The sequence below is a fragment of the Dasypus novemcinctus genome, chromosome 12 (assembly GCF_030445035.2).
Source record: "Dasypus novemcinctus isolate mDasNov1 chromosome 12, mDasNov1.1.hap2, whole genome shotgun sequence".
Classification (NCBI taxonomy): Eukaryota; Metazoa; Chordata; class Mammalia; order Cingulata; family Dasypodidae; genus Dasypus; species Dasypus novemcinctus.
In genome coordinates this window covers 30,153,275-30,174,026 of record NC_080684.1, presented here as the reverse complement: position 1 = coordinate 30,174,026, position 20,752 = coordinate 30,153,275, and the positions used below count along the sequence as shown (strand labels likewise).

Genomic DNA, 20,752 nt, shown 5'->3' with positions numbered 1-20,752 from the left:
GAATGGAAAGTTGAGGGTTCCTCTGTGCAGAATTGGTAAAAAGGTTGTTTTTAAATCTTTGGAAAAGAATAGAAATAGTGAAATATATCATGGTATTTGTGATACTGTATAACTATTAGTGCTACTCTATAGGTATGACAGTGTTTGAAAGGGAAAGTCTAAGGTCATGTATGTTACTAGAAGTAAAGCTAAAACCTGAACATGGGGCTGCTTTACATGAGGTTTTACTATCACACACATATATATGTGTGTATATATATATATATCTTATGAATATTGCATGTATGACAGTTTTTACAAAATATAAATTCAAATATACTAGAGAGAAGTAAAAATACTAGCAGCTATGTACATTAGGGGAAGCATAAATAGATTGAAAAATGATGAATTTTGTTTGTTTGATATTTGTTTATTATTACTATTGGAATAATGAAAGTGATCTAAGAATGATTGAAGTGATGAATGCACAAATACGTGATCTCACTGAATACCATTGATCATACATTTTGGGTGGATTTTTTTTTCTTTTTTAAAAATTTATTTTATTTATTTATCCTCTCCTCCGACCCTCCCCCACCCCGTTGTTTGAGGATGCTGTCTGCTCTCTGTACCCATTTGCTGTGTGTTCTCTGTGTCTGCTCATCTTCTCTTTAGGAGGCACCGGTAATCAAACCTGGGAACTCCCATGTAGGAGAGAGGCACTCAATCACTTGAGCCGCCTCAGCTCCCTGAATTATGCTTTATTAATATATATCAATAAAGTTAATTTTAAAAACCCCATGTGGCTCAATGAAGAATATATCAAAATGAATGGTAAGAAATATCAGGAGAGGAGGAAAAAAAACTTATGCACTAAAGAAAAAACAGAAAAAAAACCCACTGTTATTAACATCAAGTTATTAAAAAAAGAAATTGAAGATTTATTTGAACAATTTTAAATGATTAGAAAAGGTAAAATCACATATGTGGCAATATAATTTTTTCTATTATACCATCTATGCAAATAAAAAAAGGAAAAGAAAAGAAAAGAAATTCTTTTGAATATTGTCTGGAAATTCTGAAAACTGGAGGCAAAGCCTTACTCCTGTTCAAAGAAAATAAACAACAAAAAGCATTATAATTACTCTCTATGGCATGATGCCCCAGCACTAGGTACTGGAAAGAACTGCAACTAGTGCTTAAAATGATTGCTTTCGAATTATAAGTTACAGTTTCTTAATGTAATTTGTATAATTATACATAAAATAATATGAGACTATTATAAATAGAATGAGCTAAAAAGGAATATAAACCATAGATGAAAATTTTAGTTTGTATGTCTTATTTTATAAGTCATGCCTATTTCAGCCATAGTTAATAATATACTGGGACGTTTTCTAAGTAATGATTCTAAAGGCCACTAAAAAAGTAAACAGTGAGTTGAAAACAGGTGGAGTTAGAATGAATAAGCAAACAAATATATTTAGAAAATTCAAATCAAAGTGATAACAAAAGCAGTAATAAAGGAAATATAAAATGGAACTTGGTGATGAATACATCGAATCAACAAGTTAGTTGAGAAAGTAGTTAAATGAAGAAACCAGAAGGCATGAAATATTTAAATACTGGGTATCTATTTTCAAGATGGGTCATAGATCAGTTGCGGAGCTAAATTTCAAAATTCCGATTTGTTCTCTGTTAGTTGGCAAATAAGGTTATTCAGGTCTAGAAAAGGGAAGACACAACATTCACATAAAGAAATCTGATGAAATGGAGGTTGTTCATTTTGATTAATTCTAAGAGGATTCTTGAAGACATTAACAAAGAGTTAACTTTTAAAGTATGGAGCTTTCCATGGTTCAGAATGAAACAAAATGCTTCCTTGACGTATTATTAATTTTTATTTTCTTTATATTTGATAGGACAAAGGAGAAATGAAGAATCAATCGATGGAGATAAATTTTATTCTGCTTGGACTGACAGAAGACCCTCAGCTGCAAATTGTGATTTTCCTCCTTCTCTTTCTCAGCTACATGTCAAGCCTGACTGGGAACTTCATCATCATCCTCCTCACCCTGCTGGATCCCCGCCTCAAGACTCCAATGTATTTCTTCCTCCGAAATTTCTCCTTCTTGGAAATTTTATTCATAACGGTCTGCATTCCACGATTCCTGGTAACAATTCTGACTGGAGACAAAACCATTTCCTATAATGGTTGTGCTACTCAATTGTTCTTTTTTCTTTTATTAGGAGTTACAGAATTTTACCTTCTGGCGGCCATGTCCTACGACCGCTACGTTGCCATCTGTAAACCTCTGCACTACCAGATCATCATGAACAGCAAAGTGTGCTGCCAACTGGTCCTTAGCTCCTGGGGAACCGGATTCCTAATCATCTTCCCCCCTTTGATTTTGGGGCTGAAACTGGATTTCTGTGCCTCCAAAACTATTGATCACTTCCTATGTGACTCTTCTCCTATCCTGCAGATCTCCTGCACAGATACTCGCCTCATCGAGCTGATGTCTTTTGCCTCAGCCGTGGTGACCCTTGTGGTCACGTTGCTGTTAGTGGTCCTCTCCTACGCGTACATCCTCAACACCATCCTAAAATTCCCTTCTGCTCAGCAACGAGCAAAGGCCTTCTCCACCTGTTCCTCACACATGGTTGTCATCTCTATTACTTATGGAGGTTGTATCTTCATGTACATGAAACCCTCAGCAAAGGAGAGGGTGGCTTTAACTAAAGGTGTTGCTGTGCTCAACACCTCTGTTGCTCCTTTACTCAACCCCTTCATTTACACCCTCAGGAACCAGCAGGTGAAAGAAGCCCTCAAGTTCGTGCTTCAAAGATTTTGTTATGTTCAACATAAAGAAACAAAACTTTGATCTAAATAACATATTGAATGGGATAACTGAATCCAGACTCCTATTGCATTAGTCAGACAGATGTCACTTCTGCCTTCAATGCTTCTTGCCTGTCTCTGTTTTCCTTTCTCAATAGAATTTCCTCATTGGAAGTGACCTGTCCCTTCCAACCCTGAATAACATATTTCATCTTTGCACAGATCTTTATGTTTCCACAAATGATCCAGATTTATGTACTGAATGTTTTAAAAGTGAAACCTGCTAGATATACTTATTTAGTTAGGTTTTTAAATTTTTAAACTATTTATATAATTATTACAAAAGTGTATTTACTAAATATCTACTGCTAATTGCATCTACTCTTAATAAATCTACATGGCTAAAACTGTGAGACACACAGACCTTATAATCATTATACTATATAACTAATGTTGTAATAGAAAAGGGGAAGATAATCTGGTTTATATTAAAGGTCAAAGTTGCCTCCAACAGGAAACATTACATATACATAATCTTGAATATGAATATGGAAAAAATTCCAAAGGTATTGTAATAGGGATATTAAATATGTAAAGAAATTAAGAATCTACCTTGAAGAATGTTTACCTGGAGAGTTATAAGAATTAGGAATACGCTATTTGTGAACATTGTTGGTTTTTGTTTTTGGTGGAAATAATTGAATTCTGTGCATAGGTTCCAATTGCTTAAATTATTTTATATTCTATTAAGCTTATAAATAATTAACCCATGACAGAAATCCAAGGTATAATTTATTTATATCTGGGTTGTGGGATGTTTCTATATATTTAAAACAATTTCTAAAATGCAAATTTCCTAATCCTGCATGGTCCATTTAATACATTTTTATCAATGTATATATTGAATAAAATAGAATGTAATCATTTTGAAAGAATGCATTTGAACAAATATATACAACCATTTTACAATAAAGATAAGGAACATCCACACCATTGCAAATAGTTCTTTTCTTCTTCCCAGACATTTCCACCTCTGCCATTAGACCTAGGCATGCTCTGATGTATATTTAGTTTCACTATAGACTAATTTTGCCTTCTATGGAATTTCTTATAAAGTGTATGCTACAATATGAATTATATGTATGGTTTCTCTTGCGCAACATAATATTTTTGAGGTCTACGTATGCTATTGCAGCCATCTGCACTTCACTCTTTTTCACTATGTGATTTTGCAAAATTTCTGGTGTCCTTGTTTCAAAGTCAGTTTTCCTCCTCTACCCCAACATTTTTCCCCTTGAATTCCCTCAATCATTCACTTTGCACAGGGTGAAAAGTGAGTGCATTTTGCATTCTGAACTGTCAATCCCTGAATTCCTCCATCCTCTTAAAATGTACTTTTGAATAAACTGTCTGCCAAAGAGAGTTCTTTGAAGGAGTTGTTTCTCTTATGTATTGATGTCTATTTCTCCCACAAAGCTAATTATCCCAGGCAGTGTAGCAAGTAGATTTTAGGAATAGTCCCTAGCTGAAAAGAAGGATACTTGAATTGAACACTGCTGATGTTATATTTTATTGCTCATTTCATGGCCCCATCTCAGCCCCAAACTGAGAGCTTCTACTCTCAGTTTGTGTAGCAGTATTCAAGAACCAACCCTCTTTTATCTTTTGTGTTAGCAGCTCATATGATATTTTGGAGTTTTCATTTGTAACAAATTATTGGACTGTAAAACACTCTCTTCCATCTCCCTCTGTCTTGGTTACCTGATAATAGATAAGCAAATTGGTTTTAAAGTTATACTACCAATCCTACATAAGATCACAAAATATTTTAATCTTGGGGGATTACGAAGTTTGCAAACACTGGAAACATAGGATTTATATCAGTCAGGGCAGTTGGGAAAGGAAACTGTTTTAAGTGTTCTGAGCATTAAAGGATATAATATATCACTATAACTCTAAAAACTGTTGGAAGAACTGGGGGAACAAAAGTCAAAGGAAACTAATATGAAAAATCTCAGTTTGGAGCCATGAAGAGAATGGTTCAGAAAAGCTTAGAGGGAAAGTGCAGTGACTTTCAGTAATTTCTGAGAAATCTTCTTTCAGTAGTCTTAGCAGTGAAGTCGATATTTCTCATTGACATTTTGAGAAGTAGTTATGAATCTCCCCTCTATTCAACAGTCTGGTAACAACGCCTCTGAAGAAAAATGGTCTCTGTTTCTCTCCCAATTTCCAAATTTTGCAGTCTTCTCATTGGCAAGTTGAAATTTGGAATCATACAGGGCAGGAAACTCTATACTTAAAGAATAACTAGGAAGGTTACAGATGCTATTCGAGTTGACAACAGGCAATTTCATTATAGATTCCTTGAAAATAACCACAGACAGTGTTTTAGAAGTTGCAATTCATTGTACCATAGCCCATTGCCCCAAAGAATGGTGGAAGTATTATAAGCAGGATTGAGAGAAATGATATGATTTTACCCCATCTTGTTCATTTTACTCCCATCCTAAGACACTCTTGGAAGTTCCTCAATGTTATGAAAGTTTAATTCCTAAAATTCACCAATGAATTGGAAAGCATAGTCTACAGGATGTAATGGATATTTAAAGCAGATACCATGAAGTGGGTTGACTTTAAACAATGAAAATTTATTTGCATCCAGTTTGAAGTCATGGGAATGTTCAAATCAAAGTATCATTAAGGCGATGCTTTCTTCCTGAAGTTCTGCTACCTGCAAGACTTGGCTGCTGCCACATGACAAGGAACATGGTCACATCTGCTCGTCTCTCCCTTCTCTTCCAGGCTTCTATGCTTTTAGCTTCTTGCTTCTGTGACTCTCTCTTTCTCTCTTTTTCTCTCTTTTTCTGTCTCTATTATTTGCATTTATAAAGAACTCCAGGGAAACGGACTTTGGCCCAGTGGTTAGGGCGTCCGTCTACCATATGGGAGGTCCACGGTTCAAACCCCGGGCCTCCTTGACCCGTGTGGAGCTGGCCATGCGCAGTGCTGATGCGCGCAAGGAGTGCCGTGCCACGCAAGGGTGTCCCCCGCGTGGGGGAGCCCCACGCACAAGGAGTGCACCCGTGAGGAAAGCCGCCCAGCGTGAAAAGAAAGAGCAGCCTGCCCAGGAATGGCGCCGCCCACACTTCCCGTGCCGCTGACGACAACAGAAGCGGACAAAGAAACAAAAAGCAGACAAAGAAACAAGACGCAACAAATAGACACCAAGAACAGACAACCAGGGGAGGGGGGGAAATTAAATAAATAAATCTTTAAAAAAAAAAAAAAAAGAACTCCAGTGAAAGGATTGAGACCCATGTTATATGAGGTGGGGTACACATTAACTGAAGTAGTCTCATCAAAATGTCCAATTTAGGGAAGCATATGTGTCTCAAGCAATTGGGCTCTCATCTACCATATGGGAAGTCCCAGTTTCAGTTCCCAGGATCTCCTGGTGAACATGAGCTGGCTTGTATGGAGAGCTGGCCCACATGTTGAGCTGGCCTGTACAGAGTGCTAGCCCAGTTGATGAAACAAGTTGATACAACAACAAAAAAGAGAAACAGAAGAAAGACAATGAGAGACACAACAAACCAGGGAGTTGAGGTGGCTTAAGCAACTGTGTGCCTCTCTTCCATGTTGGAAGGTCCTGGGATCATTCTCAGTGCTTCCCAAAGGAAAAACAAGATGAGAAGACAAGCAGACACAGAGGAACATGCAATGAATAGACATAGTGAGCAGACAGTGAGTGCAAGAGGCAAAGGAGGGGGGGGGGGGAGTAAATAAATAAATATAAATCTTTAAAAAATTCCAATTTCCAAAGGGTTTACACTCACAGGAATGGATGAAATTTAAGAGCACGCCTTTTCTGAGGTATAAGCAGTTCCAAACCACCCCTGTAGATATATTTATGAACAAGGCAAGAATTAGGAGAAAGGGTAATAATGATAGGTCAATAATTATTTAGCAAATAAAGTAATTAAATTTTTCCATCAGTCAAGAACAGGTCTAAATATTAAAGTTCAAGATTTCCTGGGGTGAACAAGACCTTTATTAGTCACTCCTTTGGATAAATTATTTTGAATCCCAAATTCCTAATATTTGTCCATTTGTTCTTTCATTAATCCATTTATTTCCTCAACAAATAATGACAGTGTACTAAGAAGCTGCAATTATATAAGTGAAAATGAGAGGTTTGCTCCTTGAAATTAAATATTTATAGTTTAATGATCAGAGAGCCAAATAGTCCATACTTCACTACTGAAGATGTAGATATGAACTTGAAACTTAGAACAGAAAACCTGAATTGTTTTAGAATCATGAATGTTTTCCTTTTAAAATATCTTTCACTTCTGACCTCTTACAGCCTTAAAGTTGCCAAATCTGTTAACCATGAGGAATTTTGGCTTCAATTACTAAAACTTTAGACATACTTTTCAATCCAGAAGTTAATTCTGATAAACCCAAGGCAACTTGGCACCATAGGGGTGTGTTTTGTGTTTGCCATGTGACTTCACAAACTCTGGGCAGAATTCCCTATGATCTACACAGTCATTATAAAACTAATTTGAAAAGTGTGGTCTCTATTCATTGTTAATATGGTTGTTTAGGGTTACAATTTCCATGATCCAAACAATAATCCGTTTTTTTTTTTTATTTGGAGGGTCTGATATGTTTAGAGACGAAGTTATCTGAAGAAAAGGAAATGAGAATGTTTGGAGTAGATCACCTAAAAAAATATTTTGTAGGTGTCTGAGAAGATTCTCAGAATCATTCAATGTTAGTAGGGATCATTAATTTAGTAATAAATAAAAATAACTTATGGATTTGGATGCTACGTGAGAATTCTCTGTTGCAAATTAACTGCTCTGAAAACCCAAAGACAATGCATGATACATCAGAATCTCAAGATAGTCACCAACAACAGGGATCATATGGATTTATATACAGCTCACATAAAGGGGGGGGGGATGTATTGGTCTTATTATTATGAAAAAGGGGGTGGGGGAGAGATGCAGGGCTATCCCCTCCCTGATGCCAATTTAATGACTGGAAAAACTGTAAACAAATTATATCTTTCCTGACTGGAAGCTTGCCAAAGTATTTGCATATGTGCACCCACACTAGTGAGGACAAAGGAGAGCAATCAGTACATTGTTTTCTTGGTTCAGAAACATTTAAAACAATTATTGTATTGGAAATATAGGTGGCACCAAAGACGTGGTTTGAGAAACAAAAATTGTATCATGGTTTCTATATTGGCACTATGTTGATTTATTTAATAAGTTAATTAAAAAAAAACTCCTGGGGTCATGTAGACGGAAATCTCATTTATTTTTATGTGGTAGTTAATCACCAGGATTGTTGGAGAAAAAGGGGCTCTCACTGGGACACAGAGATGGATTGCAGGCAGAAAGTTTATTGGGAAGATCTCCCAATGGAGCGGGTCTGAAGAATAGAACTGCCATGCCAGCAGGGGTCTGAAGAGAGACTTCAGCCCACTTCTAGAAAGGGGATATTTGAATTCATACACTACATATATTCTTAAGCAGGGAAATGGTAGTCAGTGGGAGGGGCTTGAGGGTCCAGGTGAGGTGCAGGGGCCAATAGGAAGTCCTGGAAGTAAATATTTTCCCTTGTATGGCTAGAGGGTAGTGGGTTAGGGATTTATGTTTTCTTGGAATGCTGGAGGAAAAGGTGTTCCTTTGATCTGCAGGGAGTGAAGTTTTCTATCTCCTTTTACTCCTATTTCCATGTGGTTTCTTTGTTCCACTTTTGGGGAAGTGTCATGCTTTCAGACACATAGGCTTAAAGACACAAAGGCTTAAAGGGCGGGGCAGCTTGTCCTTCCTCAATGCATGTCAGGGGGAACTGAGTCACAGCTTGTAATTATTGCAAACCTAGTGAGAGGGAACCTCTAACATTCCTAACTCTTTATTTATATGTGTATATATATATATATTTATATGTATATATATATGTTAGGGGGCCTGGTTGTTGGGGTAAACAGTGCTGGGCAGGACAGGAATGTAAGGGGATTTAGGGCATTGAATCAATCTGGCTACTTTCTGCTGTCAAGGACAGAGAAAACTTCCCTTCCATCTTGTCCAGTGGGCTGTGGCTTCAGGTCCTGTAGGGATTGATATTGTTGTTCAAGCAGCAGAAAGGCACATTTATGTATTTCTTGGTTGTTGACTATACCATCTGGAATATGAATTAGGAGAGGAGCTGTAAGAGACAGGGGCTAAAAAGAAAAACATCAATACTATTGGTAATAGCATTATAATGGGTAAAAAGATTGATATTAAAGGTGAAGAAAAATAAGAGGAATGTCCATAGCCATGAGTGACTCCCATAGCTATTATCTCAGGCTTCTGTCTGCTGTTGAGGGGTGGAGTGGGGTTTCGTTGAGTTATTGTGATGATGTTTTAGGGGTTAAAAACTGGTATTGAATTTCACGCATTAGGAGGTTGTTCACATGATTTAGGTGATGTTCCCGACTGTTGTTTGAATGAACTGCCTTATAGCTTGGAGAATGTATGGTTTTGTTGATGTTAAAGAAGGTAGGTTTTAGTGGAGTGAATATAGTAAGTAACCATGAGATTCAGGGCTAAGATAATGAGGAAAACTCATCAGATATAGTGTCAGTTGCTAGATTATTAATATAACTTATTTCATGGCCCATATGCTGTGAGGTTTGAATGACATTAAAATTAGTTCAGGTATAAGAGGAGATTACTTAGACATACATTGAGTTTTAGTGGGAATAGGAAACTTCAGATTATTAACTGCGGTTTCATAACAATGTTTGGGTAAATTTTGTTTTTCATGTACTTAAGATTTCCATCTAGTAAGGCTGCATAGCAAGGCCAAAATTACTTTATTTTTTCTCTGTATAGTTTGAGGCATGGACAAAAACAAAGTATTACTTTTCATTTTGGGCTGTAGGGTAGCTGGGACTTTATATAGGATACTTATATTTTTAGGCAGCAAATAGCTGATTACTAGAGGTTTTTTTTTTGTTGTTTTTTTTTTTTCAGTGTTTGTATTAGTGAAAGCATACCTTGTTTTGTTCTCTCTGAGAACAGAAGGGGACTGATGTTAAGTTGTCTTGTCGAGTGAGCACGATGAATATTCGTGGGTGATATCCATGAGCCCTTGGCAAGCAGCAGGCAGCTGAAAGTGCTGCTACAGGTTTAGTAGTCAGTCGTGATGTCTGCTTTTCATGTGGAGCCGTTCTGCTGCTTCTCAGGTTTCAATGGTATGGCTCTGGATCTTTCTGAGGGTATTTGCTTTAACAGTCTCATGAGGAGTGTTAGAGGAGTTGGTAGGGATATGGTAGACCATTACCTGTTGCTGCTGGCAGGCATTTCAGATGACTTTCCATAGATTTCTTCTTCACAAAGTGTGTTTTATGACAGTTCATTGTTCTTGTCTTGTTTTTTTCTACCTGCAACTCACCTTTAGATAGAAGTGGCAGTCTTCAGAGTGACCAGACACTAATGGGTTAAGCCTTTCACTTACAACAGGGTGTGGTATGCGGCACACAGTTGTTGTTTATTAAGGAACTATATTGTAATTTGGTCTCCTTTACGACTGTGATTACAACTCAAAGGGTATTTGTTTAGTGTTTCCTCTGCCACAGACTTTACTTAAAGCTAATGTTGGTACAGGTTAGATTTAATTTACAAGGTAAACTAGAGTTTACTCTTTTATTGCTGTGTAAAAACCTATACTTAGGATACTTAGGATAGGCAATTTGGTTATGTACACAGCTTTGGGAAAGTGCTGTAAAACCCACTGGTGGCTTTTTCACATGAGGGAGAATGCAGGCTGTCCTGATTTGTCTAAGGAGATACTAGAGAAAGTTTTAGCAAGTTTGAAAACAAAGTGATAGTGACATAATTGGATATTAATTTTTGTAATAAACTGACAATATTTAGGATTACTGAATACAGCAGTGGTGTTACTTTAATTTATGATAGCTTACTGTTATCTATCACTCCACGGCAGGTTTCAATGTGAGTTGGACAAGTATGAGATAAAGCATTTGTTCTGCAGCAGCTTTCAGTATAAATCAGCCAAATACAAGTAAAAGCATTTGCTTTTTGATTTCTAGGAAGAGAGATTGTTTCTGTGATACATACCATTTTTAAAAATAATTAAAACTGATTAACGACATTATATTTTACCTAATATTATGTCAGAACATTGTTAAATTTTCAGAAATTTTATACACTTTTAAGTATTTGTATATACTTTTTACTTATACACTTTAATTAGCACAGGGTTAAAGAATTCCTTTTAAATTTATAGCAATTTCTAAACACTTTTTATTCAAATTATAACATATTAAATGAATTCAACTATTTTATTACTTCACTTTTTAAGGTGAAAGAACAAATCTTTTACAATAACTTGAAATAAAAATACTTTTCAGGATTTGATTTTGAGAAAGCAGGTTTGAACATTATGTTTCTTTGAAAGAGGTAAGACTTATTTTTGTTAACAGCCAAGGACATGATATGGTTAAAGTATATCTTTGTAAAAGACACTCTTTGTACACTGATTAGTTAGGAAACAAACTCTTTCTAAACCTTTGCTAAAACAAAACAGTAACGTAAGAAATTTTGTTGCTTTAAAAGAAAGAACAAAATTTTAACTTTGCATTGGTATATTATTTGATACTACAGATTTGAAAACTTTATAGATAGACCAATTAATCTTGTTCAACTTAACTACAAAAATTCCTTTTTTGCACACCTTTGCACTTTCTGTATTCATTCTGGTTTTTTTCCAGATCTTATTCTTTCTTAATAACCAGGCCTTTTATCTCAGGACAAAATTACCTTCTTTTTCCTTTACACAAAGAAAATAACACATTCTATATACCTTCTATATTTAAGTTACCAAAACAATTTTGGAAACTGCTTCAAAGCAAACTTTTTATAGCATATAATTACCATTAAAATTAAGCATCTTGTCAGACTAACGATTTCATTAGACATATTAACAGAAACATAAAGCTCATCAATTTGACTTACGATTTTTACTCTTTTGGTATGGCTGTTTTTAAGCTTTTTGTTACTTCATATTTCTGATTTTTCACCTTTAAGTTTTTCTGGTATCAGTGTGGTCTGTAATGTGCAAGGTTGTTCTTGGAAATATTTTAGTTAGTAATCAGCAACCAGTTAGGAATATTTGCACTATAAATGCAATTAAGCTTTAACTTAGCAGTTTAGATAGGCAGAGAGTTAACACATACGTATTTTGAAATAATACTTTTTAATAGTACGCTTAGATAGACTTAAAGTTCAGGAGTAAGCTACAGGTTTACTTGTAAGAGGTAAGGAATTGTAGATTTGATACTTTGCAGAGTATCAAGAGGGACAGGATATTGGGGTGTGAATGAGATGTGGGTTGGATTTTTTAGTTCAACCATGACTGGTTTGTGATGGGCAGCAATGATAGGAATTTTAGTATTTTAGTTTTCAGGACTGACAGAGTTTGATGGAAAAAGGGAGAGCAGAGAAGGGAGTGAATGGGTGAACAGGTGACTCCTTAGAGGGTACGGTAAAAGGGGGATTGTGAAACTATTCTATTGACCTTCACTATTGAGATTGAGGACTGAGTTAAGGGTTTAGGGACTTTGGGAAGGGCAGAATAAGTGGTTTTTGTATTAATAAGGAATGAAATTGGCTTACCTGCCACCATCAGAGTTACATAAGATTCTGCTTTGGAGATGGGTATGGGGCCCTGGACTGTTTCTGGGTACCATTGATGGTCTATTGCCAGTTTCAGAAGATCTGGGAGGTTGAAGCCAGGAGTTGGGTCTGACAGGGTAACTGATATCCATTTGCCTTGAGAGGCCTGGGGACAATCGCACTTCCAGGGGACTTCTTGCTTGCACAGTGGTCAAGGCCTTGGAGGAGGTTTTGGGTTTGGACACTGCTTGGCCCAGTGCCCAGGTTTTTTCCTTTGAAGTGTGGTATTGGTGGGGTTTTTGTACTTGCCTGGGGTGAGGTGTTTGTTGGGAACTTTGGAGGGTGGAGAATTTATAACTACGTTAGATTTTAGTTTTCTGGGGGACTGACATGGCTCTGACAGGGCTGTTGGCAGCGATTGTTGGTTTAAGGTATTTGCGAGGATTTGGGCTGCAAACCAAATACATTCATTTTCTTCTGGGGATAGACAAGTGGAAAGAATGATGTGGAGGTTTTCAGAGAAAGATCTTAACTGGTTCTCTCTCTGGCTTAAATCTGAGAGTGAGAAAGGAACGTGCACTCTTGCTATTTTTTCAGCTTCTGCTACTTCCTGGAGGGACAAGAGAGGAGCTGTGTGCAGTTAGGAGTCTGCAGATTGATGGAGGTGGAGGACAGTGGTGAAGAAGGAGGGAGAGGTAGTCTCCACAAGTGCCTATGAGGAGGGGAGAAGAGAAGGGGTAGAAGGCAGCAATGATGAGGGCGAGCGGGAGGAAAAGGGGGTGGAGGGTGAGTCCAGAGACAGCCCTGGAGGATTATATGGAGGAGGTGGGGGTGGGGTGGCATGATCTGAGGGATAAAAGTTGGAGTGTTCAGAAGTTTTAGGGGGTAGAAGTGATGAGGAGGAAGATTTCTGAGGAGGTTTCTGATGTAAAAGAATTTGGTAGGAAGAACAGGATTGGCAGAGGGAGGGAAAGAATGAAAAGGAGTGACTGAATATAAGGGGTCGCTGATCATCCACCATTGAACTGGATAAAGTTCTCTAAGTCTTGGAAGACTTGGAAATTGAAAGTGACATTTTTCAGCCATTGACTTTCATTGTCCGATTTGTATTGTGGCTACGCAGAGATCAAAAAGAAAACAAGCTTTTCAGGTCTGATGTCATCATCTGGGTACAGAGTTTTAAGGTTATGAAGGAGACAGCCCAAAGGCATGGTTGTGGGGTGGTCAAACTTGAATTCCTCATTTTATGTGGCTGGGGTGAGACAAAGGATTTCTAGGACAGGGGAGATTTTGAGTGAAACAGCCATCCCTGAATCAGTTAGATAGCTCCAAGGAAATAGGAAACCATGCTTGGAGCCAGAGGTCTCTCCGCATACCATGGTCCTCAAGGACGGTGAGGATCATTGACCTAGTGCTGGGATTTTTCCCATGCGTTGTCCTGGACAATGGAAAAGGAGAGAGAGAGAGAGTAGGATTCTCCAGTGGAGAAATCCTTAACTCACCCAACCAAGATTCAATGTCCATTGTTGAATGGACATTTAGCCATGGCAGAGGAGAGATTCCTCACCGATGAATCAGTGTCAGCATAACCCCAGTCCTGGGTTTTCGGTACCAAATGTTGGAGAAAAACAATGCTCACTGGGACACAGAGACTGATTGCAGGCAGTATGTTTATTGGGAAGCTTTCCCAATGGAGGGGGTCTGAAGAGTAGACTTCAGTCTCCCAGCCAGCATGGCAGGGGCCTGAAGAGAGATTTCAGCCCACTTCTAGAAAAGAGGGATTTGAATTTATACAGTACATTCCTTGGTGGGAAAATGGTAGTCAGTGGGAGGGGATTGAGGATCCAAGTGAGGTTCAGAGGCCAATAAGAAACCTTAGAATTGAAAATTTTCCCTTTTATAGCTAGAGGGTAGTGGGTTAGGGAGTTATGTTTTCTTGGAATGCGGAAGGAACAGGTGTTCCTTTGATCTGCAGAGAGGGAAGGTTTCTATCTCCCTTTACTCCCCTTTCCATATGGTATCTTTGTTCAACCTTTTGGGAAGTGCAGTGCTTTCAAACACCTAGGCTTAAAGGACAGGGGGGCCTGTCTTTCCTCAATTTATGCCAGAGGGAACCTACTCAGAGCTTGTTAATTATTGCAAACCTAGTGAGAGAGAACCTCTAGCAAAGAGTTTGTTCTGTATCAGTACATCTTTTCAAGCTTTATTAAGGTAGGGTATACTATAACTGTATATATGTACAGTGTGAATTGGATAAACTGATGAATGTATAAAAAGTTCACATTTTGTAATAATTACACATATAAAACCATCACATCAAGATAACATTCCATTACCAACAAAAATGTCCTTTTGCAATTTTGTAATCTATTCTTCTCTTCCCTTAGCAACCACTTGTCTGCTTTTGTTCCTAAGATTTAGTTAGCAATTTCTAGAATACTGTATGAATGGAATAAGGCAGAATTATTTTTTATTGAACACTTTTCACTCAGTTGATTATTTTGGGATTCACTCATGTATTACCTGTACAGTTACTTAATTTCCTTTTATTGTTAACTACTATTCACTTTTATCAATGTATTATAGCTCATTTTTCAGTTCTTCTGTGAATGCCATTAAGTTCATGTCCAGCTTTCGGCTATTAGAAATAAAGCTGTTATGAACATTTGACATCAAATCTTTGTGTGGTCATATGCTGTCCATTTTCTTTGGGAAATACCAAGAAATGCAATGGCCGGATTGTATGGTGGATATATTTTTAACTTTTTATGAATTTGCAAATTTCTTTTCCAAAGTAGCTTTACAATTTCATAATCTCACTTGAATTTTATGAGAGTTTCATTTGCTCCATATTTTTGCCTAAATTTGGTATTTTAATTTTTTTGTTTTTAACTTTTTAAAGAATACATAGTTTTATCCCATTTGATTTTAATTTCATTTCCCTAATGATGATTTGATCATCATTTTATACTTATTTAGCATTTTTAACTTTTTTCTAGTAAACCATTTAAGTGTTGCTTATATTTTATAAGACTAGTTTGCATTTTTATATTTTATTATTGATCCTTTTTATATTTTTTAGATATTAGTTTTTTTCCAGTCATGTATTTGCAAATATTTTCTCCCAGTCTGATGCTTGTTTCATTCATTTAACAATGTTTTTGGTGTGTAGTTCTTAATTTTTATAGATGCATCTTTTTGTGTATTTTTTTTTTCTGGATCAAGTTTTGCCTATCCAAAATAACAGATTTTCTATTAAGTCCAAAATTTTAGTAGTATTGAGGGTGAGAAATGGTGATCTAAATACATTAGGTTTCCCTCTGCTAAAAGCATTTTCGAACTCATGTAAAAGTAGGACCAGTAGAGCTCTTTGGGTCTTGGTCAGTTATATCTGGGTGTTTACTAGGAGGTCTGGTCTAAGTCCAAATTACCTCTGGTATTGCCAAGGGAGAGTTACGTACCAGCTGTTTAATTATGATATTTTATTAATATAATGATCCTTTCTTCTCAAAACAGATAGTTACTTAAAAAAATTACACTTGGAAACAGCAGTAAGGTTTAACAGTGAATTTTATATCATGCCATTAATATTCAAGGTGCAAATTTTATCCAGGGATTGAAACAATGATAAGAATTATTTGCTATCAATGCAGAGTAAAGGAGTTATGTGCAAATACAGTACTGTGATAAACAAGAAGAGTATTTTCCTGCATTTTCTCTTATACTTTAAATCAGATTGTGAATAGAGATGTTGATAACATCTGTTTATTAAAATAAAATATAAATCAATTGTACTTACTGACAGGACTAGGCCTCATCCCTAGCCCCCATAACAGCCACAACTTATAGAGGCTGCAAGTTTATTATTAACCGGCCCCAATGTGGAAGTGTGACCAGCAATTTACTCAGAAGGAACCATATCCCATGACAGAGAACAGCCCCCATCCAGAGCCTAAGTGTCCAGATACAGTTCATTTCCTCACAAGAAGAGACAAGGAATCTACATGGCCCCATCAACTCCTCGCACTCCCCTAAAAGTCACTGCCCTTAGCACACGCCCCCCAGCCATCCCTATAGGCCCTTGGGTCTTACCCAAGTCCAAACCCACTCCCACTAAGATGTTCCCTCCTATAGATGTACTGTATACATTCCTAACTGCCTCTGTCAGAAGTGGGCTGAAGTTTCTCATCAGATCCCTGCCATGCTGGCAGGGGGCTGAAGTTTCTCTTGAGATCCCCTTTGTTGGGAGAGCTTGCCAATAAATCCTTGCCTGCAATTGCTGGTCTCCATGTCCAAGTGTCTCACCCTAACATCTAACATTTATGAGACTGTCTTAGGGATATGGTAATGATAATGAGAGTAAAGTTGAAGATAGTGATAAAAATTAAGAGAAAATGGTTGTCCTGGCAAGGAAAACCTGTAATCACTGACTGTGTACAGGGTTTGAGGAAAGTTACCTAGGACTGGGCCTGAGTTTCCTCAGAGGAAAAAGGAATGCTTGAAATGGTACTGCGTAGGGAAAATCAAATCTTGTTATGATTTTTAAATTAAAGAGTTAATTTAGGTCTTAAGAAAATGGAGAAATGATTTGTATAAGGAATTAAGATGAAATAGAGATAAAAATAAGGCTGTTTCAGATTTTCTGAGAAAAACACATTTCATCTAGTCTATTTCTTTCCCCTGCCTCACTTTCGAGCCTCTCTTTTTCTCACATCTCTCCTCACACTTAAAAAAAAAAATCCAGATGTGTATTACAAAAATACAATTGAAATTACAATTTGGGGACATTTTATTTCTCTACATGAAATGAAAGAAGTGTCTTAACCCAAAGCTTAAGGTTATTGACAGAATTGCCTCAGGTCAAAGTAATGACTGCTTGGAGATCTCAGGCACTGTTCATTTTCTACGTGAAAAATTCTCTTGAGAGGTTCAGTGGAAAATGTACAGTGAGGAGTAGTCTTCCAAATGTCATGAGATAATAACACATCTGGGGACACTCCTCTTATGGATAATTTGGAAGGTGGTAGTAGGAAGTCTGAGGGACTGAGAAATGAGAACATCAACCCTCATGTGTCACATTCTAGGGTGAGGGTTTCTATGATGTGGAGAAAAATGTCCAGTGTAAAAATAGCTAGGAATGCTGTAGTGGGCAGCTTTGATAATTGTATTAAAATAATTACTGCTATTCTATTCATGAAATATTGTAATTAGTAATCGAAGAAAATGTGGCAGTGGTGTGAAGAAAGTGGCCATGGTGGCTGCTGGGGGTGGGGAATGGGAGGAAGAGATGAGATGTGGAGGCGTTTTTGGGACTTGGAGTGGCCCTGGGTGATGCTGCATTGTATGTCCTCCCATGGCCTACTGGGTGGAACGTGGGAGAGTGTGGGCTGTGATGTGGACCATTGACCATAATGTGCAGCGGTGCTCAGCAATGTATTCACCAAATGCAATGAATGTCTCATGATGATGGAGGAGATTGTTGCTATGGGGGGAGGAGTGGGGGGAAGGGGAGGGGAAGTATATGGGGACCTCATATTTTTTTAATGTAATATTAAAAAAAATAAACACACAAAAAATAAAATAAATAAAATAAATTAGTTAATAAAAAGTTCAAGAGCAATATAGTAGAACATTCACAGTTTATTACTGTTTATAACCTATGACTTTGTTTGCCAAACTCAAGAAAAATAAAATACCTTTTTCGTTTCTTGGGCTTTTTGTTATTGAGTTTGATTACAGGTGAACTGTGACTGGACACATATATGTACACATAAGGTGATTCTGGCAAAGACATATATAGTCTGTGAGGGAGAGGAGGAATGGGAGGTTGAAGGGGGAACATATTAAAAATTTCTTATTTCCCTGTGAGATAATTGGATGACACAAGAGCATGTGAAAAATAGAACAATTGGAACCAAAGCCAGACCCTAATATCTTTCAATGAAGACAGGCATCAGATAATAATGAAATGAAGCAAATATCCTAAAATTTCTATTTCTTGCTTTATCTTGGTTATTTTAACTCCTTACTTGATAAATCTCTTTCATTATTTTGGATAAGTACGTATCTTTGTGATTTCTATGCCATTGAGAATTTTTTTTTGAGGTGACAAGAAAACACATCCTTAAGGTCCTTCAATGCATATATACCAGGGGTAAAATTGCAGAATGAGGAATTATAAGATATTAATCTCAAATCCTCCCAGTTTATTATACTTGCAACCCAAATATTAATAAAATCACTCACTTCTTTCTTCTAAAAATCTCTGATTGTATTTTCTGCGGCTAGATCTATGATCACATTTATATATTAAGCATCAAAATTTCTCAGAAGTTTAAAGTGATAGCCCCCTCACTTGTTCCCTTGACTCCAAGACAGCCGATATTTAATATTTAATATCACTGCCACAGCAAATTTCCTAAAAAGTACAAGCTGAACATTAACATTTCAATTTTAACTACTTAACATCTTAACCACTTAACTTAATATCTTAACTACTTAACATCCTAACTACTTAATGTCTCTTTGTTGGAAATATCAGGCAATTACCACTAGTTCAAAATAAACTGAGCTGCATATTAAACATAGAATTCATTGTCTGTCCACCAGGACTGTTGACTTGGAAGCACTAGGAATGAGAACTTAAAATACCTTTATAAAAATTTCTAGAAGATTCTTTAAGAGAAAAGCCTTGAAAATTACTGATACCATGGAAAAAAAACAAAAATACTTTTCTGCCACACAGATCTCTTCATAATTCAGCCATACAATTTCTCCAGACTTATTGTCTTGTCCAAATTCCAAGAACATTGCCTTAGTTTTGTTAGCCTTCCATCACAAATATAACAAACTGGCTTGTCTTCAACAGGAATTATTTGTTCATGGCTTCAGAAGGAATAGTTTTTGACTGGTCAGCAATTCTTGGGTACCTTGGCTTTCCTGTCACATTATGATGTCCTCTCCTTTCTCTTCTAGGTTCCACTGACTTGTATGTTCTGACTCATCTCACATGGGTTTCTCACTCTTTGTCTGAATTTCTTTGGCATCTAAAGAAGTCCATTAAGACCCAACCTCATTAAATTTGACCACTCCTTGACTAAAATGCCATGTGTAAGCAATCCTATTGTAAAGAGTTCACACCTGCAGAAATGTGACTCAAAACCACGAATATGCAGAAGTTGAGGTACAAAGTTCATTTCATCAAGCACATTAAATATTGGTTGCATCACATTCTCAATGGAAGTGTTATTCGAGAGTTGACAGTAACACATAGTGGGTAGCAGCTGATTTATAAATGGGATTGTGGGTGAAAAGTTTAGTCTAGAATGTAAATGTAAATTGAAAGAAAATGAGAGAATAAATTAGGGACTGAACAACAAAGACACTCCAGGGGTGGATGAGAATTGTGGTTGATGGTACAGATGCAAGAGTGACCTTCTGTGAGCTAGAGTGGATATACTCTGTGCAGGTGGTAGGAATGTGGAGAAGCATGGAAAAAATATAATTGGTCTGACCTGTGGACTGTAGTCAAGAGCAGTACTGTAATATTCTTGTGTCAATAACAAAGATGTACTGTGTTGATAATGGGAGAGTTGGGTACAGAAAGAGTGCCAAAAATAGTCTATGGACCGTGGTTGGTGGCAATAATCTGATGATATTACCTCATAATCTGTAACAAATATCCCACCAAGGTGTAGTGTGTTGGTGAAGTGGTGTTGTTTGGTAAATTTACACATATGTATGATCGTTTTAAGTTTACAACCTCTTTAATAAAGATATATTTTTAAAAAATAGGGTGGGTTGGGTGAAAAATACTCCGAATGTTAGATATGGACTATAGTGAGTAAAAGTATTTTGATGATGCTCTAGCATAGTTTGTAACAAATGTTTCACAATAATAAAATGCATTGGTGGGATGATGTATAGGACACCTGCATGATGTTGTGTATGTTTCTTTTCTAAGTTCCCCAATTTTACTATGTACTTATTCTTTATGTATGTTCATGTGTGAATGATATGCACTGATAAAATAAAAATTTTTAAAAATCCATATAAAAATGTAAATAATGTCCTTTACTTATTAGGTGCTATAAAATATATAAGTGCAATTCAAATAAGTTCTATTACTTGCTGAGCACTAAATTGTTCTAAAAGCTTTAAATCAATTGACTGAACTATGAGTTAGTGATTTTATTTCTCCTACTCCACATAAGGTGAATGTGAAGCA

General features: G+C 36.7%; 1 protein-coding gene across 1 annotated transcript; it reads left to right on the top strand.

Annotated features, from left to right (window-relative positions):
* The first annotated feature begins 1,913 nt into the window (after window positions 1-1,913).
* Window positions 1,914-2,864, top strand: LOC101433108 (olfactory receptor 6C6-like). The gene has a single exon (XM_004453994.2). It carries the CDS (start codon window positions 1,914-1,916, stop codon window positions 2,862-2,864), a length of 951 nt encoding a protein of 316 aa, XP_004454051.2.
* The last annotated feature ends 17,888 nt before the right edge of the window (window positions 2,865-20,752 follow it).

Coding starts and splice junctions, on each gene's coding strand:
- LOC101433108 (XM_004453994.2), top strand. CDS start 1,914: ATGAAGAATCAATCGATGGAGATAAATTTTATTCTGCTTGGACTGACA.